This window comes from Clupea harengus, chromosome 15 (assembly GCF_900700415.2).
Source record: "Clupea harengus chromosome 15, Ch_v2.0.2, whole genome shotgun sequence".
Lineage (NCBI taxonomy): Eukaryota > Metazoa > Chordata > Actinopteri > Clupeiformes > Clupeidae > Clupea > Clupea harengus.
The window spans coordinates 9751890-9776220 of NC_045166.1; the positions used below are offsets into that span (position 1 = coordinate 9751890).

Below are 24331 nucleotides of genomic sequence, written 5' to 3' on the forward strand. Positions count from 1 at the left end.
TCTCTCTCTCTCTCTCTCTCTCTCTCTCTCTCTATCTCTCTCTTGCTCTCTCTCTTGCTCTCTCTCTTAGCGCAACGCATAATTAATGTAGGGGTGGGGTGGGGGCATGACGGGGGTCCAGGGGGGGAGAGGATGTTGATTCATGTCTGATGGGCTCCAAAAATCTTTTGGCAAAGTCATGACGGTTGGGGGGAGAAGTTCTAAAAGCACTTCAGGTATGAGTGCCTGACTCACTTTTTTCTTGCTCAAAGTGCACTGATTGAAATGCAGGTAAATGTATGAATTCGGGTTTTTGTGTGTGTGTGTGTGTGTATGGAGGGTGTGTGTGTGTGTGTGTGTGTGTGTGTGCACAGGGCATGTGTTTGAAAGCTTCCAGCATCTCTGTGATTCTGCAGTTTCAGGCAGAGCAGCCAAAGCCAAATCACGCTGTGCCCCGCAAACTGCTGCAGAGAGGGCACTCTGGAAGCTCCAAACTCAACTTCCACAATGACCTCGGAAACTTTTTGTGCAGGCAAAAACAAAACAAAAAGGAAAATACAAAAAGGGGCAAAAAGATTTATAAGTTGGGAATGGCAAACAATTTAATAATAGGAAGCAAACTCGCTGAGCGTTTGGAGTTTCAAATCAGTTGAGATCAATTAGAGACGACAAACACAGCCTGCGGCTCTGAAAGATGTTGAGAAACAGCTTGTGAGAAGAGACAAATGTTGCTAATGCCCCTGAGACAGAGCTTCCGAGAGAGAGAGAGAGAGAGAGAGAGAGGGAGGGTGAGAGAGAGAAGAAGAAGAAGAAGAAGAAGAAGAAGAAGAAGAAGAAGAAGAAAGAGAGACCAGCCGTTTTCTGTTCATTGAGTTTTTGTTTCATAAATAAAGCAGCACATGCAATTGAAAGTTGATACGTTATGAAATATTAAACGAGCAATGCTAATAACCACATGGCCGAGAAAGCATTCTGTCTCGTTCACAAGCTTGTGTGTCATTTCATTCAACTATTACAGGGCCATTAAATGGCTCCAAGAGTAATCACAGCATCATTTGCAGTCATTACGCAAACCATTTTACATGCAAGATCTATGGCTGAATTAGCAAAAGAAAGTCATTGACATGACAGAGGGTGAGTAGAAAATGAGGAAAAGTGTTTTTCAGGTTCACAGGTTCTTGTTTGTCTGTGATGGGACAGGAAAACAGGAGAGACAGAGATGGAGAGAGAGTGAAAGAGGAAAAGAAAGAGAGAATGAGAAATAAAAAACAAATCCCCAAAATCCAAGATTAAATTTTCATCTTCAATCCATTTATGTCTGCCTGGCACACCTGTACTAATCCGTTTCTAAACTGTATGAGTGCATGTCTACCAGGGTGTTTCTGACAGATGGCGATATTCTGGAGCATTTCTAAACAAGGTCAGCCACTCCAGGGCAAGGCTCACATTACGCTTTACATTCGAGGTCGCTCCGGGAGAAAAGGTTCACGGTACAAAGGTTCTTGTTTTAGTTTTGGACCCCCAGACGACAGGTCGATGGTAGTGGAACCTTTCTGGTGCTTTTCTTGTCAGCTTCTCTCTAACTCTCTCCAACTGTAAAGAACCCATCTGGAACAAAGAACATTTTTACCAAATGAAGGGTTTTTTGTCTGGAACAGCCCCTGTGTAAGATGGTTAGCATTTTGAAACCCTCTGACAAAGACTAAATGCAGAGTTTTTAAGACCCTTAGTTATATCCACTCACAAACTAGAATGCTGAGAATGAGAAGGTAAATGAACACCTTACAGACCCATCGTGTTTCAGAGTCTCTGTGAGTCCTTAGGTTGATGATGAGTTTAGAACCCAAGATGGCTGACATCCACCCCCCCCCCCCCCCCCTTCCTTCTTCCTGCCGTCCTGGAACCTCATTATGCACAAAGTCACTGCATCTTAATCAAAGACTGCAACAGAACATAGCAGGCCAATTCCCTGTGGGCCTGTGTGCACTGGGGTGGAACTGGACATGATTCTCTTGCTCTATCTCTATCTCTCTCTTCCTTTCTCTCTCTCTCCTGCTCTCACTCTCAATCGTGCTTTCTTTTCAATTAAATAAGGACAAAACAGAGATTATTGTGTTTGGCAATAAAGAGAAGAGAAGTAGTACTCTTGGGTCTCGGGCTCTACAAACCAAAGGCCAAGTCCAAAACAGCCTTTCTATTATCTTAAAAATAAAGCCAAAATCAAGGATTTGGTGTCCTAAAAAGACCAAGAGAAGCTCATCCATGCTTTTATCTCCAGTAGGGTGGACTACTGTAATGGTCTCTTCACTGGACTTCCGAAACAGACCATTAAACATCAGCTCATTCAGAATGCTGCTTCTAGAATCTAGAGTGTTATCCAGGACCAAGAGAACGGAGCACATTACTCCAGTTCTAAACTCTATACACTGGCGTCCAGTTACTTACAGAATAGATTTTACTGGTCTATAAATCACTATATGGTTTAGGCCCAGAATACATCTGATTTAAAGAATATAAACCAACTTGATCTATGGACTCAAGTCAGCTATTAGAGCCCAAACTAAACATGCCAGAAGATCTGAGATGTGCCCCAAATGTAGCAATTTTTAAATCCAGGTTAAATACATTTCTCTTTTCATGTGCCTATGACTGAGCTCTAAAACGTGCACCCTATTCTAACTGCACTTTAATTCTGGAAGTAGACCTCTAGTCACTCCCCGGCAGGGAGTTGATATCTCAGGCTTATGGCAGAGCTCTATTGGCGGGCCTATTTTTAGGCCCTATTCTCTGGCTAAGCTTTTTGGGCCTCTCTCTGAAAATGGGCTCTATTGCGGACCCTATCAAGGGTGCTGTTTTAGCTCTTGCTCTATGGTTCTCTATTTGTTGTACTGAAAGAGGTAAACACACATTTGAGGCTACTTCCATTATGTTTTTATTCTACTTTATATGTTATTTGTACTTTCTTTTAACTATAGGACTTAGTGTTTTACTTTTACTTACTACTTTATGTGCTTTGTACTTTTTTTTTGTTAATATTTTAATCTTTAATTTAGTTTTTTCTTTACTTTTAAGCACTTTTTCTTTGTTTTTCCCTTTGGATGTCCCTTTTGCTTTCATTTATGTAAAGCACATTTAATTGCTTTTGAGTGTGAAATGTGCTATATAAATAAACCTGCCTCCTCTGTGCTGTGTTGGTTACAGAGTGAGGATTTGAACTACTCCGCTCTACTATGCCCCCCCACCCCCACCCCCACCCCCACACACGCACACACACAGCCGTGCACGCAAACACACTCACATTCGCTCACAGTCTTAATGCAGCACAATAACTGCAGATGCAGAGAGTGGATGGCATAGCATGACAGGAACTGAAAAAGAAAAAAAAACACAAACTGCACATCCACACGTGGATCAGCTTACCAGTGGTGAGTAGTATTGCAATGGAGGCGCAGCAGCAGAGTAGCACGCGATTCCCACAGAGACACAGAGAGGGGGAAAAACAGTGAGCTGGTGGTAATGTAAGCCTGGATCATAGCCCAATGACGCCATTGACCCAGCCACCCCCTGAGCACAGAGATCCTGCAAAGTGTGATCAAGTACGCAATGCAACCCCTCAGAGAGGAGAGTGAAGTGATCTACTGAACACTGATCAACACATGCAACTTCTTCATTCTAATGTCCCTGAAGTAGGGTACCTTACTTGCAGGCAGTGTTGTCTCTTCTCTTCTCAGATTTGCAGGTACTTTGCACATTATGGTTCTGTGTTTGGAGAAGTAGCCTTGTATTACTGACGTAAAATGTTGTGATGCCTGATGCTTGTCCAATCTAATGCATGCATTTATGCGTAGTTGGTGGTCCGGTAGTAATATTCTTTTGTAAGATTTAGGGAAAGGACCAATACACCTGCACTGCTGAAAGTAACTTGTACATACACCTGATCTGGGATTAGTCATGCCGACTCTGACGAAAGGCCAAAGCGCCACACAAAAAACACGCACGTGCCCCACCGAAAATACACCGCCAGTGCGCCTCGTGCTGGAGGTGGCCGACAGGTCGGCAGGTCCTTCTCTGCACACGTTGGCAGAAATCGCCACACCATACCATACCGTGCCCTCCCATTCACCCGCCCTCCCTGCCGGCCGGCCTGCCAGCCGACTCACCCACACCGCACAGCATCACTCTGTCCCATCCGCCCCTTGCACCAGATAAATCAATGTCACCCAGACAGGATTACGCTGGCATCCGGTAAACACACAGGAGACCTGACCGCTGGCCCCAGCCTCCCGGGGGTGGGGGTGGTGATGTGGTGGTGGTGGTTCAGGGGGAGGCGGGCGTTGGGACTGGACAGAAGGGAAAAGTAAAAGACGAGGCGTCTGCTGAGTCGTTGCTAGCGGATACCCTCCTCTGTCCGTCCGGTCACATGGACCCCAAGTGTCGGGTGCAGTATATGAAGGATATGGACATCAATATGATCTCCACATCCACTAGTGTGTACAGATGGGCACACACATACAGTACATGTGTACACACACACAAACCTACACACACACACACACACACACACACACACACACACATACACACACACACACACACACACACACACACACATAAACCGATGGGTTGAGTGAGACACATGCAGACCCACGTAAACATTAACAACCACGATACTTTAGACAGATGGGGACACACTCACATACGAAATCAAACAATCACACATAGATTATCACAGACCACCATCCACACATCCAAACACACACACATTTTTTAACAAGTCGCCCGCCAAAATCCCAAATCCTGCATGTTGCATCCACTCTACCACAGCCATCAAACAGGGTGGGCGGTTAATTCGATTTCAAAGATTAAGGCCGTCTTCAAGAGAACATTAAACACCAAACTCCTTTCATTGCTATCTGTTCAAACTCACTGGAGCAATTGATGCAACACATACATGACTGAATCTAAATCACTAAGCTAAACATGTCGAGGGCTGGCTGGATGGCTGGTAGGCAAGCATCCTAGCTTCATAGAACAGAAAACATGCCCTGAGATTTAGAGTAATGACTGGTGGATTACACCAGCTATAAATAGAAGGGGAGGAAGCACAATACCCTGACATATGACGGGCTGATTGAGAATCCAAAGTGCATGTGATCTTTGTGTGTAAGTGTGTGTGTGTGTGTGTGTGTGTGTGTGTATGTATGTGTGTGCGTGTGTGTGTGTGTGTGTGTGTTTGTGTATGTGTGTATGTGTGTGTATGTGTGTATGAGAAGAGAGAGATAGGGAGAGGGAGAGGGAGAGGGAGAGGGATACAGAGGGAGAGAGTGAACATGTGTGTCTTGTTTTTCATATCATGTAGATTGATGGTGTATTTACGTCAAAGCCTTGATTGCAGATGCGATGTCAATTAGCGACATTGCCTCCTGAGCATCATTAATGCAATCATTATCATTATCATGCTCAACAGCAGACCACTGTTTTTATGTCGAAAAAAATATATTTTTTTCTTCTTTTGTTCACATTTCTATTTAGTATAACTATGGTCAGTTGTGCCATTGCCTTGCAACACTTGTTTGTCACCAGTTTACACACATCAGTATATTCACACATTCTCCACACATTTAGGTCACAAGGAAGTGGTTGAAGGAAGAAATCAAATTAATGCTTTTTTAGACCTGAAGGGTTGAACTAAACATAGTAGGAGAATCAATAAGACCAATCATGGCTTAGTTTTTTTAAACTGTATCCAACATGGGTAAGATGTGCATACCCATCTTTGAAAATAACAGAAACAAAACATGGCTGAGCTAACAGCTAAAACATGAGGTCCTTGAGAATAAAACATTACACTTTTCATCAATTTTTACGATATTTTCTTCACATTACCCAAGCTGTCAATCCAGTGTGTGCCCTCAAACAAACTCTGGTGTTCCTAGACAGCCCTGGCTCTGTAAATGGGAAACAAACCAAGGGGAAGGGAGGGGTGTAATAAACCGGCTGATGAGCTCAAATATCAACAACCTTTCACCAGGATTGAGGCCTGCACCTTTAAAGCTTCTATTTGTATTACCATATTGTCCATTTTGTCGGCCAGGCTGCACAGCTTCACCTGAAAGGCTCCCTGTCTCCTGGTTTGATCCACGCATCTCATCTCATCACATCACGACAGCTGAGCAAATAACAGTGGGGACAGGACAGGGAGACTGAACTGAACTTGTGTGTTGTTAGTGTGCACACGCACACATACACACACACACACACACACACACACACACACAGACATACAAACAGATATACCCCCACGCATACACACACACACACAAACACACAAACAGACACACACACAGATATACCCCCACGCATACACACACACACAAACATATTCGCACACACAAACCTATGCACACATAACGCACAACAACCATACACGTACACACACACACAGGCATACCCAAACACAGAAGACAACAGTCTTGCACCCATACACACACACACACACACACACACACACACACACACACACAGACACAGACACAAACACGCACACACACACACACACACACACGCACACACACACACACACACAATACATAATTTAACACATACCTCAGCACATATGCACACAAATGACACTCACACACACACACACACATACACACACACACACACACATCAGCAGCGTGCCTCTTTCAATAGGGGCCGAGGGCAAGTGCATTGAGTGCATGTGAGGTAGGATCTCACCCAAATGAGAAACATTTCATCATAATCCCACGGGTTAGGACAGGTACGGCAGCGCTAAACTAAGCCATGCCAAGCATCACTCATTGAGGTGTCAGACAGACAGGCTCGCAGGCAGGCAGGGAAGGACATGGATTTCAGACACACTACATGTCAAAACCTGCAGAATGTGTCTCATCAAACAGATATTTCTATGCTACAAATACGCTACTTAGAAAGGGTGTCTGTTTTTTGGGCCACTGGAGCATTTCTGCTGTTGCCAGGATCATGGTTTGAAGAAAATAAAAAATGCTCATTCCGGCTGTGGATTCTCCATCTTGCAGTCATACATGTGCAGCAGATCAGATATCATGCCAACATGCTACCGAGCTTCATCCAGCCAAGGTTCATCCGTGCCATGCATGGAACATTTTATAAATGGTTCTTGTGTGTAGAAGCTTGACCCCAGTGACTCCCATGTACATGGTGATCTTGGCTGGGGTTGCGGAGAGGTGGAGAGGCGTCAGCACTGTCCCCTGGGTCACAGCGGACAGGGACACAGTGGACACGGACACGGGGACAAGGGGGCTCTGACGTCAGGTGGCCCTGAGCTTGGAGAGTCTGCCCGCCCGCTCAGCCGTGCTTCAATTCCCAGTGTTATAAGTCACGCCCAGAGATCATGCCTGACTGGGGGATGGTGGAGGGGGAGGGGAAGGGTCGCGATCATCATAGACCACCATCCCCCACTTCCATGTTGTCTGAGGCTTTTACACATACCCACATCTCCATTGCACGTTACAGCCTAAAATATATGTTTATGTATGTATGTATATATGCATGTATCTATGTCTGTATGTATGTATGTATGTATGTATGTATCTATGTATCTATGCATGTATGTAGGTATATGTGTACGTATGTATGTATGCATGCATGTACAGTATGTGTCTAACCATTTTTAATTGGTGGGTAATTAAGTAAGGAACAGGTGAAAGTAGTCTTTGGGATTAGTGTGGCATCGTAACGGTGTTAATTATCGGACGGCGTGTGTTATCGGCAAACGTTTGCGTTGTCATGTTAACCCATTATTAAACTGAGCATATCGATTGTTAATCCATTATTAAACGTAGCATTTTGATTGTTTAACAGAATTGCCGACACTGTCCGATAACTGACATAGCTACGCTACTGTTATTAAATGTGTTTTTACACTGAGCAGCACCAGGATGCATCTGTACCTCCATTCACAGTCAGAGAGTTAATGATGGGCTGTTGAAGACCCAGAAAGAGCATAGTTTTACTCTAGCACTGCAAGAGTGTTGCATCTCATTCATTTTTTACCTCCAATTATGGGCTCTCTGGCCATCTCTTTTTCACATTCTGTCTTACCATCTGTCTCTCTCCCTTTCTCTCTCTCCCTCTCTCTTTCTCTTTCTCTCTCTCTCTCTCTCTCTCTCTCTCTCTCTCTCTCTATCTCTCTGTGCATATCTCACCCCACATCTCTGCATCTTTGTGTTTGTATCGCTCATCCCTCTCTCCCTTTGTCTCAAGCACAATGCACATTTTGGCTACAGGGAGAGCTGAGGGCTGTTGTAGCGATGGGGGAAAGTCAAGCAGAAACACCAGCTTAATTTGGTGCTGTTACCAAACATCTGCTCAAAGCAGTGCAAAGACTGAGCCACATGAGAGAGAGCGAGGGAGGCAGAGAGAACATGGAGAGAGAGAGAGAGAGAGAGAGAGAAAGAGAGAGGGAGGGAGAGAGAGGGAGGGGGGAGAGGGAGAGAGAGAGAGAGGAAGGGAGAGAGGGAGAGAGAGAGAGAGTTGGAGGGAGAGAGAGGGAGGGAGAACATGGAGAGAGAGAGAGAGGGAGGGAGAGAGAGGGAGAGAGAGAGAGAGAGAGAGAGGGAGGGAGAACATGGAGAGAGAGAGGGGGGAGGGAGAGAGAGGGAGAGAGGGAGAACATGGAGAGAGAGAATGAGAGAAAGAGAGGGAGGGATAGGGAGACAGAGAGAGAGAAAGGGAGAGGAGAGGAGAGAGGGAAGGTGCAGTAGAGAGAGAGGGGGAGAGAAAGAAATTGAGAAAGGGAGAGAGGGAAGGATAAAGACGGAATAAGACGGCAGGAGAGAGGGGGGAAAGCAAGAGGACAGACACACACACACACACACACACAGAGGGAGAAAACATTCAAACCCTTTTGAGACCACACACACACATTCTAGTCACACTGTTTTCTGAAAATGTTAACTTTTTCTCCCCAGAGTGCCCTGCGTGCTTCTGCCAGGCTGGCGATTAAAACTGCTCCTACTCACCCTCGCCTACTCACCCTCGCTGTGGTCCTGCTAGGCTGGCGATTAAAACTGCTCCTACTCACCCTCGTTGTGGTCCTCGCACATAATAACAAGATGGGCCATGAGGAGTGGTCCTTCTGGGGCTGAGAGACAGCAGGCTTGGGACTGGGAGAGGGCCGGCGGTCTTTAAGAAAGCAATCACTCAGAACTAACGCCATGGATGTTTCATGAGTGTAGCTGCCATACACAGCAACACACACACACACACACACACACACACACACACACACACACACACACACACACACACACACACACACACACACACACACACACACACACACACACACATAAACACAGTCATCAATCTTCCACATAACCCACTGCCCACACATGCACATGCACATGCACATGCACATGCACACACACATAAACACACAAAACACAGACAAGCACACACACACACACACACACACACACATAAACACACAAAACACAGACAAGCACACACACACACACACAAACACACACACACACACACACACACACACACACACACACACACACACACACACACACACACACACACACACACACACACACACCTCTCACTGTAATCCACTCTTATGTCCTCATGTTGGCACATACCACGTCTCACCCTCCGTCTATACCCTGGCCCTCCCCCACCCAATCATATACTATCATGGCAACCGGCTCACATGCCCCCAGCTCGGTAATAACTCAAAAAACCTGATAGGCTCTTTTCTCCCCTGCACAGCCGCCACCTCAGAATGAAAGACGAGCCCAGTGTAAAACGGTCCAGCATTCTCTGTCTCTATCACTGCCGTTCACATGTCTCAGAAGGTCACTGCATCTCCCTCATCAGATGGAGGATAGTGGAAAATAGCGAAGCCAGCAGCACGAAAATACACTTAGGATTCTTTTTCATTTGTCCAGTTAACTGGATGGAGAAAACCTGTATGACACCTGTGTTACATGTTACTAAGATCAGTGACATGTTATTTATGTTTTTCTGTTATAATATATATATATATATATATATTAAGTTTTTTGAATAAATAAAAATCTCTGACACATGTTTTTTTTTTTATCAAAAAACATTTTCTATTAAGAACCCATTGTGTTTTTAGCATCTAGAGTACTTTAAATATCAGATATACAGTAACCTGGCAACCAACACATCAAATTGTTATTTTGTGTTCCTGATCTTAATTTTATCACAGCACAGCACAAAGTGTAGAGTATTGAAAATGAGAACCTGTCATGCAAGTCTGTTAGAATAAACAGATACTTGTCCTCCAAGCGAAGATAGTCTGACAGTGTATTTCACAGACTTTAACAGGCCATATCTATGCATGCCCTGCCATTTCCTGTGTTCAGTGTGCTGCAATCAAGGCTACAGAAGCTAGCGGTGGGATGGTTTAGGATAGGGCCGGGGGGCGTGAAGTCATCCCCCTGTGGGCGTGACGGCCCCAGTCACCTGGGTAATGACAGCGAGGCTGACCTCTGCCTGCGGGCGGCCTTGTCTGGTCGTCTGTCTGCTTCTCAATCTCTGAACAGCATTCCCTGGCCATGAACCCACTGTGACAGACGCACACCAACACGCAAACACACACCCCACACCCACTTAGCCAAACAGATATACTGGCACAGATGCAGGCATGATTACACACACACGCACACGCACACGTGCACACACACACACACACGCACACACACAAATGCATTGGGAGATGCAGGCACACTTGTATACTTGTGTACACATACACACATATACACACGCAAACACACATCCCACCCTGCCCAGATATGCTGACATAGATGTAAGCAGGCTTGCAAATAACAAATACACACACACACACACACACACACTCACACACACACACACACACACACAAACAAACACACACACACACACACACGCACACATATCCCACCCGCCTAAATATAATGGCATAGGCACAAGGAGGCTTGCACATGACAAATACACAAACACACACACATGCACGCAAACTCGTGCACACACATGCCCGCACGCACGCACACACCTACAGTCTAATAAATCAGCAGCTGGGAGATTACGGGGCGGGATCTTCAAAGGAGCTTAAGAGGGGCTGTTATTTACCTAAGGCGCCCTCTGGCTCCAGTGCCCAGGGAGAGAGGGGCAAACAACAACTACAGCAAAAAAAAAAAAAAGATTAAATGCACCAACTAAAAGTGTGATGTTTTGCCCAGATACAGTACTCTTGTATTCCAGGGTTACAGTGCAATTACTCTAGTGGCCACGGGTGAAGGGATGGGGGATGGAGGGTGAGGAGCCAGAGATAGTGAGACAATGTGAGAGAGAGAGAGGGACAGAGAGAGAGAAAGAGAGAGAGGGAGAGAGAGAGAAAAAAAAGGGAAAGAGTGAGCAAGAGAGAGCTGGAGAGTGAAAGAGAGAATGTGCATGTTTGTGAGAGACGAGATTAAGAGAGAGGGAGGGGGCAGGGGAACAGGGCGAGAAACATGCATTTTCCTGGAGAAAATGGACGGAGGGAGGGAGAGATAGGAGAACAAACAGAAAAGAAATTAAGGAGAAATGAGAGAGGGAGGTATAGGGAAAGAAAACAGAAGAGTAAGAGGACTACGGCCAGACAATGAGATCCCCAGGGGGGGAGGCAGCCGGGCGCTGGGAGGCTGAAGGTGACCAGAGGTGCTGGCTGGACAGGGAGCAGGAAGCTGGAGCAGAGAGAGGAACATATGGCCCCGCAGCAAGGGGCCAAGAGAGACGGAGAGAGAGAGAGAGAGAGAGAGAGAGAGAGAGCGAGAGGGAGAGAAAAGGAGGGAGAGAGAGAGCGAGAGAGAGAGGGAGGGAGAGAGGGAAAGAGAGCGAGAGGGAGAGAGAAAGCGAGAGAGAGAGAGGGAGAGGGAGGGAGAGAGAGGGGAAGAGAGAGAGGGAGAGAGAGAGAGAGGTGAGAGAGAGGGGAGAGGGAGAGAGAGAAGGGGTTAGAGGTTAGATGTATGAGAGAGGGATTGATAGAGATAATGAAAGGAAAGAGAGATGAGAGAGATGTTTAGGGGGGACGTCAGAGTGAGGGATTGAGAGAGAGAGAGGAGAAAGGAAAGGAGTGAGGAGAGAGTAGGAGTGAGAGAGGAAATATATGAGGGACAGAGGTAAGAAGACAGATTGAGAGTGTGAATGCAAACATTGGAGAGGAGAGAGTGAAGAAAAAGAGAGAAAGAGTCTGCCAGCCAGAGCCATCAGACTAACAGAAAGCAGCCATGCTTACCATCCATATTCACCTCAGCCAGGTTTCACTGTGTGAGCCCTTCTTTCCACCATCCAGGGTGACATTTCTCTCCATCCTTTCCTCTCCTCGTCTTCATCTTCATCCTCTCTCCACACGTTAGCACCTCGTCCACGCTAACGCAGCCATCTCCTAATGGTCTCCCTCTCTCTCTCTCCCTCTGTCTCTCTCTCTCTTTCCCTTTCCCTCTCTCTCTTTCCCTCTCTCTCTCTCTCATCCCCCACAGCTCTGGAGCCACTGAATGAATACCACCAATTACCTAGAGGGATTAATTAAAGTGTGGGGGTGGGCTGACACAATTGTGTTAGTGTGGGAAGGTAATGGACTGCTGATGGTGGTCCATGGCTGAGGGGGTCGTTCGTAATGAAGGTGTGTGTGTGTGTGTGTGTGTGGAGTGTGTGTAGAGGAAAGGTTAGAGGGATGAAGATCTCACCTTCTGATTCATGATGAATTCCGCTATGAGGCACACCTCAGCACGAGGTCCATGAGTCAGTGTCACATTAACACTGACAGGTCATTGTTACCTCATCTCAACCAGCCCCAGCGATCTTTATTTATTTACGTTGATTTTTCCACTAATATATGTTATAATTATATCAAATTTATATTATTTCGTAGATTGACTAAGACACCTCTACTCTTTTTCAGCTACACCCTGCCATTGCTCAGTCTAAACCTGTGAGGCAGGTTCCTCTGTCATACAGACCAGGAATATACAGAAAGTGATACCTACAAAAAGATACCTTTTTTTATCCCGTTCACACAGAGCCGTGTCAAGAAAAAATTGCGTTTACACGAAAATGCTAGAGCGGAGTGGAGTCGTTGAATCTTCTGTAAAGACGTCATGGAGCATGCGCATAAAGTGACAGAAGACAGATGTCGAGATCCAACTAGCAATCTTCCGATTTCTGAACAACTTCTCTACCACCTGAAATCACTGTTACCACAGCACTCAAACAGGACTAGTTAGAACCGCGCACTTCGCCATAACCCTCGTTTGTGTAAGCTACCATTTTGAAACTTCCAACTATAATAAAAATCTTTTTACGTCAGATTTGCTCATATAGGCTATTGCTGACACTTTTAAAAAACGGTTTTGAACAATGGTCTGATGCAAATAGATTTAACAGTGATAGATTAAAGTGTGGCTTGTTAATGTCATCCCTTTCCTAACCAGCTTCTTAACAACAGTGACCCAAAACCCTCCGGGTTCGTGTAAACGAGAGGCCGATCCAGAAACATTTCTTTCCGGATTCAGGCAATCCAGGCTCCGTTTAAACGGCCCTTTACTTGGTGGTCAAAAGCAGCATTCAATTCTTTCCTGTTCTGTCTCACATACTTATTAATAATAATAATAATAATAATAATAATAATAATAATCGGAAAATATGACATTACTGGAATTACTGTATGTGAGCCTGTATGAGAGGACAGTAGAAACAAGAAAAGAGCAACGAAATAATCCTCCATGAAATGTCAGGTTAGTGTTTTAGGGAGTGGAGAATTGGGTGGCAAATCAAGCTGGACCCTGTCTATCCCGGCCGGCCCCGACGGACGGAGCGTCCAGCTCTTAAATGGCATTCCTTCAGCACCCTGCCACTATCTTGACAGTGATCGGAGACAGGCTCAGCGAGCAGTTCTCTCAGACTCACCGTCTCTCTGCCTGTCACCATGGGGAGGGAGAGGAGAGAGGGTGGGGGGAGGGAGAGAGGGGGTGAGGGGGGAGTGGGGTAAGGGGATTAGCCTGTCCCTCTGTGGGGTCTGTCCCACATCAGCTCCAAAAAAAGACAACACCAGGATGCAGGAGTGGCAGCGGTTTGAAACGGGCGAGGAGGGGGGAGAGAGGGAGGGAGAGAGGGAGAGAGAGAGAGAGAGAGAGAGGAAGAAAGGGAGGGAGGGAGGGAGGTGGAGCTGTGACGGGGGTCGTGGACACAGATAGGGACAGACATGCTCCCGTTCCACTTCTAGTCCCTGCTTAACAAGTGTGTGTGTCCATAAGTGTGTGTGTGTGTGTGTAGAGAGAGAGAGAGAGAAAGTGAGTGTGTGTGTATGTGTGACATGTGTGCGAGAGAAAGAGTGTATGAGTGTGTGTATGTGTTTGTGTGACAGAGAGATCAAGTGTGTGTGTGTGTGTGTGTAGAGAGAGAAAGAGAGTGTGTGTGTATGTGTTTGTGTGACAGAGGGATCGAGTGTGTGTGTTTGTGTTTCTGTGACAGAGAGATCGAGTGTGTGTGTGTGTATGTGAGACAGAGATTGATAGAGTGTGAGTGTATGTGTGAGAAAGAGTATGTGTATCTGTATGAGTGTGCATTGAAGAGAGATTGAGTGTGTGTGTGTGTGAGAGAGAAAGAGAGGTAGTATGTTGTATGTGTGTGAGAGCGAGACAGAAAGAGAGGTAGTATGTGTGTGTGTGTGTGTGTGTGTTTGTATGTATGTGTGTGTGAGAGCGAGAAAGAGAGCGGTAGTGTGTGTGTGTGAGAGCTAGAGAGAAAGAGAGAAGTAGTATGTGTGTGTGTGTGTGTGTGTGTGTGAGAGTGTGAGAGAGAGGTAGTGTGTGTGTGTGTGTGAGAGTGTGTGTGAATGTGTGTGTTTCCTAGCATCTGGCCTTAATCCAGGACCTGCCGGTGAGACGGAGATGAGGCACACCCATGTTTTCCCCCTTCATCCCAGCTGCATATGGGATTTTTTTCATTTTCCGTTACTGACCAACAGCAGTCTGGGACACGACTGTGGCCTCTCTCTCTCTCACACACACACATACACACACAGCAGCGCTCCGGGGACGCCGATGAGGGCGGCATCTGCTCTGCTCCACCGTTTTTTCTAGGTCTTTGTTTTTCGCTTTTTTTGTCATCACAAAACACACAAGAGCTTATCTGAATCGAGGATATTAGAGAGGCGTTTTGTGGTCGTACTTTCTGCAGTGATTCACTGACCTGATTTCTAGTTGACTGCATGTCTAGAGCCACATACCTCTAAAAAAACTGATCTACCTGACAGTTAGGAGGTAAATTTGATTTTGTGGCCAAGACCTAGTAAATCAGCTATTGATCCTCCAGCGGGTATGAGAAGTATTTGAAATATGGCACTACAAATCAATAGTGGATTTGCACTAAAAGTTCACCTAACATGTGGATATTTAGTATTTTATCTAATGATTCATTCCCAGTTTTACTATATGTTTAATTCAGAGTCAATTCCTGGAGCTGCATTTCTTCTCAAGATTAAAATCTCTCTTCCAGAAGAGAACTGTAAGAGCCAAACCACACTGAATCACAGCACCTTTTTCTGGTGGGCCAGCCGTGAAAAAAGCAAAAGCCCTCCTCAAACACTGGAAGCAGCACTCATCTGACCAGCCTCGCCATCAGGTGGCCTACTAATAATTACTAGACAGGAAATAAAACTAGCTATAGGCTGAGGTGATGGGTCGGCTCCAGGGTAATCTCGTAAAGGTCAGTCACAGGCACATCTGCCTTAACCTCTTCCAGCTTACTGTGTGTGTGTCTGTCTCTCTCTCTCTCTCTCTCTCTCTCTCTCTCTCTCTCTCTCTCTCTCTGTGTGTGTGAGGGAGCCAGGGATGGGCCTAGTGTTAAAACCCGTGGATGCATAGGATCAATGGAGGATTTATGTGTTCAGATTATAGCCGTCCAGCAACAAAGTCACAGGGTGGCCTTCTGGTCTGCTCCTCTGCAACCTCACCAACTCCGGCTGTGCACTCATGAATGCTAAACGCCTCCATCAGCAGCAATCATGCGTGGCTGATGGAGAAATCATGTCACAATCTGTGGAGAAATGTAAGCACTGGGGCAAGGGGGCAGGGGGTGTGTGGGGGTTATAGGTGTGAGGTTGTGGAGGGGTGGGGTGGGGCTTGGGGACGGTGGAATGGGGGACAAAATCTGTGATTTTTTTTCCACGCATGAGATCTACACGCATTTACAATATCTGCCATTCAACCCCTTGTGGTGATGAATGATGGGTTTCGACCTTCATTTCGTACGAGACTCCCCACACCACCGTCACCAACCACCCCAAAACGAATAACGCATAATCCCCCAGAATGCCTAGTGAATGCTGATGGTGCATGCTATACATCAACCAGCTGGGTCATGCGCTGGAGCCAGATCACCCCCCCCCCCCCCCGACACACACACATACACACCTCACTCACACACAGCTTGTCAGCATCCACATGAGGCAGCACTTTGACAAGACAGAGCGCCCCGGATGGCGCTCTGCATGCATTAAAAAGGTCAGGGATGAAGAGATGATGAGCTGTGTGTTTTTTCCTTCTTCTCCTCCTCCTCCTCCTCCTATTCTCCTCCTTCTTCCTCTTCCTCCTCCCTGATGGCAGACACAGATGACCGTTTTGAAGGTGGACAATCACCTTGAGACGCATGATGGTGGAGATGATGATGATGATGAACATGAAACCCAACTCTGAAGAATAGATTAAAGCACAAGAGCTGCACCTACGCCGAGGGTGAACCAGAACGTGAGATTTCATACAGAAGTATGTCGGACTGGTCAAACAGAAAGCAATCAATCACCTCTAGCCTTTGAGCATTTTTTTCTTAGACACATAGACATGAAAGCATAAGAAGCCATAGATGTCCATGTAAAATGTGCATTTGACAGATTTCAGAGTCATGCAATGTCGCAATATGCTTTCTTATTGTCATTGGAGTAAGTTTCTTCTATAGGAACATGTAGAGCAGCGCCCTCTACTGTGATGTGAGAGTTATTACAGGTATATGAGATCAACCCCATGTCCCTCACTACAAATCCCAGAGCTAAACTGACTAACAAAGAAACACACAGAACACTGGATGGGTCCCGTTTCATTTACTTCACAGAAAGAGGAGTGTTAACAGCTTTAGTAGTAACAAATACAAGTACAAGAAATACAAAACTGTAGCCAAACTCATAATGAATACAGACTAAGACAGGGAAGGTCAAAAAGTTCACTGTGCATGGCTTGACTCTCACCAGCATATTTCATTAACAATTGAAAACAGCTTCTAGCTTCTTAGCTGTAATTGGTCACTTCCACTGTCAATCACAAACAAATACATCAGTGAACATAATTGGTGTACATTGTAATACAATAGGCTTAGGTTGTCAGAGTGACAAGAAACATAATCAGTTACTGTAAAACATGAACTGAAAAAGTGACTATACAGAAAAAAATGAACAGAGATTTAGACATTTGTTCAGTGTATCATTTGTAGCAGAGAGTATACACAGGCTTCTCTTTAACACAAAAGAGGTTAAGCCACCAGGCACAGCTGGGTACTTTCAGTCAGAAGACTCACTGAACACACACACACACACACACAAACACACAGTGGACTGACATTTGAAGTGACAAACACATGTCGTGCTAGTAGGTGAAAACACTGAAGTGACAAGGACCGCATACATGTTTCGACTTCAGCTCACAGTTCCTATCCACACATTTCACCACCTGGGCTACACTCGCGTACTTTCTGTCACCTATAGACACACTTTAATAACCACAAACCCGACCTTCCTTCATGCTACCACTCACCTCTTTGAAATGGGACCAACATATAAAAACTGAATGTAGTAATGACATCATATAGACATTCACATTATGTCAGCAGATGTTTAAAAATACATTAAAAAATAAAAGATAAAAGGCCTTGTCAAAGCATGACAGTGTGAGTATAACCCAATGAGCATGCACGAGCCACTGGCCACATATAAGCTCCTTAAAAAGGCTTACTGTATACACACAATACAAAATTAACTTCTTCTAAAAACGCATTAGACACGCAGTATGTTAGAGCCATCACAAGGGCCTTATGACAAGGCAATACATTACTGTGTGAAGAGGCCAATGTTCTCGTATAAATGACAGTTGTTAAGAGATACTGCACATACAAAGCTTTCAGGCCCTCCCTATTCATATGGTCAATCATACACTGGCAAAAGTCTGGCAAAGAGTCTAAATGAATGGGACAAATTGAAGAAAGTCCTAGAATGCAGAGAAACTATAGGTATATATATATATATATATATATATATATATATTGCTGTTGTGACCTACACCACTGTGTCATCATATGTCCTCGTGAAATTAAATAACCCAAAGATAATACCTGACTTCAAAACTCACATCAGCTTAACCCTCGTACCACACTAGATTGCTCCTTCATCCCAAAAAACTCACACAAACTACAAGCAGAACAAGACAGCAACCCAATAACCACACACATTTAAAGTAAAGTGTTCCAGTTCCTGCTTCAGTTGATCTATTCATAGCACAAATAACTATTTAGTAAACATGTATTGGATGGGAATATAGTCCCTGCAAGAGCTCTGTTGTCACACCAGTACTCCTTTCTACATGAACAACACACTGCCAAACCAGTGCATGTTTGGACCATTCAAGCGTGCATTAATCCAAAGAGAACAGATTTTAGGGTAATTTAGACCTAAACATACTTTTTTCAGATACAGATCATTTGGCTTGTCTAATAACCTTTGGTATTCCCTTTAAAAGATCATTCAAAAGTCCCCATGCCTTTAGTGGGAAACAAACTCCCTCAACCAACACCGGAGAGAGAGTAAGAGCATTGTGGCTCACTGGCGCCATCTAGTGTCTCAGGCCACCTTGTGGTCACAATCCTGCAAATCATGTGATCCTCCTCTTGCTCTGGCCAGCTGAGGAGAAGTCATGCTTTTAGCTGGGGGGTGATGGTGGCACTCTTTGTCGTCTGTGCTGCCTACTGGGGACAGTTCTATGCACTGATGCACTGATTCAAGTGACACAAAGAGGAGCAGTTCATGCACGGCCTGTTGACAGCCACACTAGGAAAATATTAAAATAATACAGAGCACAGCCACTCCTACAGCCAAAATTAGTGATATTGTAGATATTACAGAATTATACACACAGAGGATGGCCAGCATGTGTAATGGTAAGCCCTTCTCCAACACTCTCCCTGTCAGCAGCTGTACTTCAAAGCCAGCTGGAGAGGGGGGAGAGGGGATAGAAAGAAGGCATTTAAACAAATCATCCGCTCTGCAGTCTTTCCAAAATCCATTAAAGGTTTTTGGTACAGAGGCCGACTTGTAAAATACTATTAATAATAATTGATAAGGAAGACATGGAGGATGAGAGAATAGTAATTTATAGCTGTAGAGCCTCATCCATTACATACATACAGGCAGTGAAGAGTCAAGTAGACATTATGGGAAAATAATGTCCTCTCCAAAAAGCTCCATGGAGCACAGGCCAGCGGCTTACTTCAGGTCCAAAGGCTTGACTTGGCAGTAAAGCAGACGAATTACAAGATAATTACACATTAGAATTCCAATTGGCTCAATAATGTCATGCCGTTGTAAAGGTCTGTGTTGAGCGGTAGGGTCGCTTTTAAACGATACAGGAGGAGAACAATATATTCCCATCACAGGTTGTGAATGGCCTTCTCAATGTGGGCGTGATGAGAGCTAAAGAATACTCAATTCTGACAATGAGTTCACATAGACTCTGAACTAGATAAGGGAACAGGCATTATCTTAAATAGGTTTGATGGACAATAGGCATGCTATTAAAATATGACTGCCTTTCATTGCAAGGAAGGAAATTAGTAACTTTATATTATGACCTGACAAAGTTTTTTCAATACCTAGCCTATCCAAAGGTACCAACCTATAGAGCAACATGTTATTTCCCCAAATATCTTAATTCTTATCATTTCTTTTCCCAAAGCCCTGAGGTTAGTGTGTACTTCAGTGTCAGAAGAGAGGAGAGAAAATCAGTACAAAGACACCAATTCAGTGCAAGAGCTTAGAATAATTTAAGTGATTTAAAAAGAAAAGAGGCATTTTGGTGAGAAACAGCCACAAAAGCAAAATGGTGCTTATCAATGAAGCTACTGGAAAAGGGTGACATGAGGAGTTCCTACACCGTGCGTGTCCTAACCTTGTTTGCAGTGTCAGAAAAGAGCCTGGCACGGTCCTTCATGTGGGCAGTCTTGTCCTCGGCGCGCAACAGACGGTCCCCTCGTTCGCCCAGTGCCTGGCTAGCCCTGCGGACGGCTTTTTTCATGCTGCCACTCCGAGCAGGCCGCGCTGGGGACGGTGTCCTGGATTTGACCCCGGCTGTGTGTTTGGTGGCCGTGGGGGGGGGGGGATAGGAATAGTAATGGAATAGGAAAACAACTCAATTAAACAAAAAAAATTCACATGATTATTGAGCTCCTGTTTGCAAGGTATAACATGGATATATATATCTATATTCAGCCCCCTTCATCAGCAAGACAATGTTCCCAGTGTCTGAACTGTTTTCTCTTCCTAGTTCCTTTTTCAATAATTGCTGTCTGTTATTTTCATCCCTGGGGACAGATTCAGCATCAAGGGATCAAACTCTTTTAGTCGAGTGTCTCACGTTCTCATTTTTCTCATTTTACAACACATTAATACCATACCTTCAAGTCTCACCAGGGACCTGCCATATTGATTTTATTTCACTTTGTTCCATGTTTGCTCATGGTACAATCCAACAAGAGTGTTTGAGTGTTTGGAGCCTCCTTAAAATGATGAAACTGTGTGACGCCTGCCAAAGAGAGGAATTTCTACGTGGCCATGGTTCCCTTAATGCTGTTAATCAGGTGCAGGGTTTAAGAAATTCCAGCGGCTGAGAGTAAAATAAGCAGCACAACTATATAGAACATAATACTTCTGCAAGCCTGTAATCCGCTTTGGAGGAACACGTCTGAATGTGGGAATGTTGCACTACTGAAAACAGGTCACAACATCTCAAAAGAAAAAGAGGTACCGTATGGAACTAACACATCCCATATTATCATTGATCATTCTTGATATATAGCCCTATAATAAATGGCATTGTCGACGTACCACAATGGGACGCACAGTTCTATTAGAATCTGCCACTGTTTTACCCTCTGCTTTTCTCTATCTTTCCACCAACCTCTTCATCCCTCTTCCTCCCTCTCTCTCTCTCTCTACCCTTCTCTCCCACACTCTTTCTCTATCAATATCCCTCTCTATCAATATCCCTCTCTCTCTACCCCTCTCTGCCTCCCACTTTCTCCTTCTCTCTTTGTCCTTCAATCTCTCTCACTCTCTTCCTCCCTCTATACACCCCCACTCTCTCCACCCTTCTCTCTATCCCCAATTCTCCCCTCGCCTTCCACACTCCTGCTACAGCCTGGCACCTCCCCGGCGCATTACAACATCCTGGTCAGTCAGTTCCCTTTGTTAAGTGTGGTGCCATTGCACGCGGCACGGCTCCTGCCTGCGTCCTCAAGGCCAGCCTTTGTAACGCTGCTACCCCCTCCCTGCCTCCACCAGAACAAAGTCCCCTGTGATTTCACCGCCTCGCCCCAAAAAAGGGCCCATTCTCCAACACCAGCGCCATCAGCGCCACAGAGATCCATCAGCGTCTGACCATAACAAATGGCTGCCCTGAAAATGATCCGCTTTTGCCTCAGTCACATGGCTTTCAGGAAGAAAATAATGGTTTCTACTTGGAAATCCATAATGGACTACCAAGCAGGGTGGGTAGGATATTCTACGATGGGTGGAAAACACCCAAGAGCACATACGCTGGGGGAGTTTGTACCTGACTTCCCTTGAGCCGCAGGGCGACGCCGTGGAGGAGGTAGCATGCTGCATTTCATTCGGTTCAGGAAGATCTTACAGCGGTAGATAACCATGTTCATCGAGCAGGCATCTTAGAAGTAGAAAATAAATCAGTTTTATAAAAGGAGCAAAAATGTCTCATTTCCCATATTGGAATTTCTCAAAAAAAGCTATGTTGATCACAAAGAGAATACAAAGGATACCACCCATAGATTGAAGCCTGTGCGTTTCAGCAGTCACACAAACCCCTTCTCCAAAAAACACAGCCTTACCTTCCATCAGTTTGGACTGGCAGTTGATGAAGTTTGTCCGTGGGACGGCTGGTCCCTTGCGGCCCTCTGATCCCCCAGGTTTCTGTGGGTCTCTGACCTCACCTGGATTGGCTGGGCCTTCCTTGCACATCCAGTTGTTCTGACAGGCATGGTAGAGGACCTGGATGAACATGCACTTCTCGGCATCAGACCCAGCCACCCACTGGTCGAAGGAGCGGTCGAAGACCAGATCAAACTCAGGGCAATCCTGGAGAAAGGGATGTTTGGGATAGGTCAAATGCAGCCACCCTTCCACAATGTTCCATGACACTGCACAATGCAGAACACTTCCAATGCCTCTGATGACAGCTGTACAATTATCAAAAGTACATTTATTCGTCCATTTTCATTCCACACATGCTTTTATCAAGTGTATCGACTTGTAGTACATATATATATATATATATATATATATATATATTGTCAGTATATCTGCCTTCTGAGAGCCCAACCCATTTCTTTAGGTGCTGTTAGCAACTTGCTAAAAGACGGAGTTACATAAACACTCCATCCCCTATGTCATCCATGAGATTAAGGCAAAGGGAGGACATAGCTGTAGTAACAGAGAGGGAGTAAGGCTCACTTTGTTGGGGTTGATGCCATTGACCTGACGGAGCTGCTCCACAGTCCACTGGGACCTCTTGGCGAAGCGAGGGGAGCCCTCAAACTGCTTCACCTTTGTGATGAAGAGCTGAGCAGGGAGCTTGTTAGTCGCTGAGTGAGCAGAATAAAGGCCATAGAGAAAGTCATTAGTCCTTCAATAATTAGTGATGTATGCTAGCAAAAGAGTGCTCCAGAATAGCCAAATCATATGAACATCACTCTTTCACTAGTTTGCACCAAACTCAGAAAACAATTTCTGTCAGTTCAGCATATTAAATGTAACAGGTCCTTTGAAAACTGAGACAAAGGTAGAACGAACATTACCTGACAAGCAGATAAATGTGGCATACTTCCCCTTGCGGGATGCAGATAGAAATGGGAGTTTTCTCTTGTTCCTTCTTCTGACCTCAATGGAAACCAACAACTTCTGATCACTGGGGGCAAAGATCTCTTTGTTGATGATGGACTGGATACTCATGCTTGAGCTTTGATGAAGCTGATGTGGTTTCAGTATAAGACAGCAGGTGTTGAGGTTGTCTTTATATGCAAATGGTTCCTGTCAAATTAAATGTAGGCTATTTAACTTTTTAAATGCTCTTAACATGTAAGCAAGATATTTAGGAGAGTTTGTTATTTAGAGGTTACACAAAAAGTTGGTCATGGATTTGTTCACAGCCTCATTTAATTTCATAACATACGTTGGTTGAGCAAATCGTTTTGGTCAGCGACATTTCAGAATTATTTTTACCCAGGATAAAAAATGCAGTTAGGACAAATTGCACCAATAGCTTCATAAATAAACTGGATGTGTACATGTCATATTGGCAGACAAACAATTTAAAACTACTGTCCAGTTTTATCCGTACATCTCCTTGGCGACCACTGAAACAATACAATCACATCTGTTTAAGTCAACATAGCAATACAGGTGAAATACTGGAGAAAGTTCCGTCTAAAATCAATGACAGTGAGCATGAATTTACCTGTTTGGTGTAGATTCCTCACCACACAAAGTTGTTATTGGTTGATTGCTGTTATCTAGCCTACTCGAGTGACTTTTAGACCTCTGACAAAGCTTGTAAGTTTAGTATATCCGTTTATGGCTGATCAAGTCATTTTTGCGAATGAAGCAGTAAGGTTAGATCGCAAGTTATCCGAAACACCGAAATGCACCCGCTTTTACTGAAGAGCTTGTTAGTTGTAAGATACACTATTCACTACCTCGAGCCTTCTTGTGGTCACGTGGGTTGTATACCCCGTGCACTTGCCCTGAATTAACCCTAAGTAATGGTAGCCAGTCAGAAGTCCTGACAACGACCTACACTTTCCAAAAGTTTATGTATAAACGCTATTACTGCACATAATTAGTCTGCCTTCATATTTGTCATCTTTAAAACAATTCATACCTGGGCAATCGTGAATAATGAGATTTGACCAATAACTGTTGCTTGACTAAACCTGCGTTCACTCGACTGACTTGACAAAACAAGGC

General features: G+C 44.9%; 1 protein-coding gene across 2 annotated transcripts; it reads right to left on the reverse strand.

The window, feature by feature from the left end:
- Positions 1 to 17119: 17119 nt before the first annotated feature.
- Positions 17120 to 24050, reverse strand: stxbp6l (syntaxin binding protein 6 (amisyn), like). Of its 2 annotated transcripts, XM_012819276.3 has the most exons (7): positions 23823 to 24050; positions 23164 to 23395; positions 22820 to 22950; positions 22198 to 22444; positions 21906 to 22016; positions 20244 to 20422; positions 17120 to 19287 (listed from the first exon to the last, which is right to left on the reverse strand). In XM_012819276.3, exons 2-7 carry the CDS (start codon positions 23315 to 23317, stop codon positions 19264 to 19266), a joined length of 846 nt encoding a protein of 281 aa, XP_012674730.1. In that variant the 5' UTR covers positions 23318 to 23395; positions 23823 to 24050; the 3' UTR covers positions 17120 to 19263. The 2 variants fall into 2 exon arrangements, with proteins under 2 accessions (XP_012674730.1, XP_031437629.1); XM_031581769.2 differs by lacking the exon at positions 17120 to 19287 and having other exon boundaries at positions 19945 to 20422.
- Positions 24051 to 24331: the final 281 nt, after the last annotated feature.

Excerpts from the sequence above, each read along its gene's own strand:
- stxbp6l (XM_012819276.3), bottom strand. The coding sequence starts at position 23,317 with ATGAGTATCCAGTCCATCATCAACAAAGAGATCTTTGCCCCCAGTGAT. Across the intron at positions 22,951-23,163 it reads CACATTTATCTGCTTGTCAG|CGACTAACAAGCTCCCTGCT; the intron begins GTAATGTTCGTT and ends CTGCTCACTCAG. Across the intron at positions 19,288-20,243 it reads TTTCTGACACTGCAAACAAG|CTGGCTTTGAAGTACAGCTG; the intron begins GTTAGGACACGC and ends CCCCCTCTCCAG.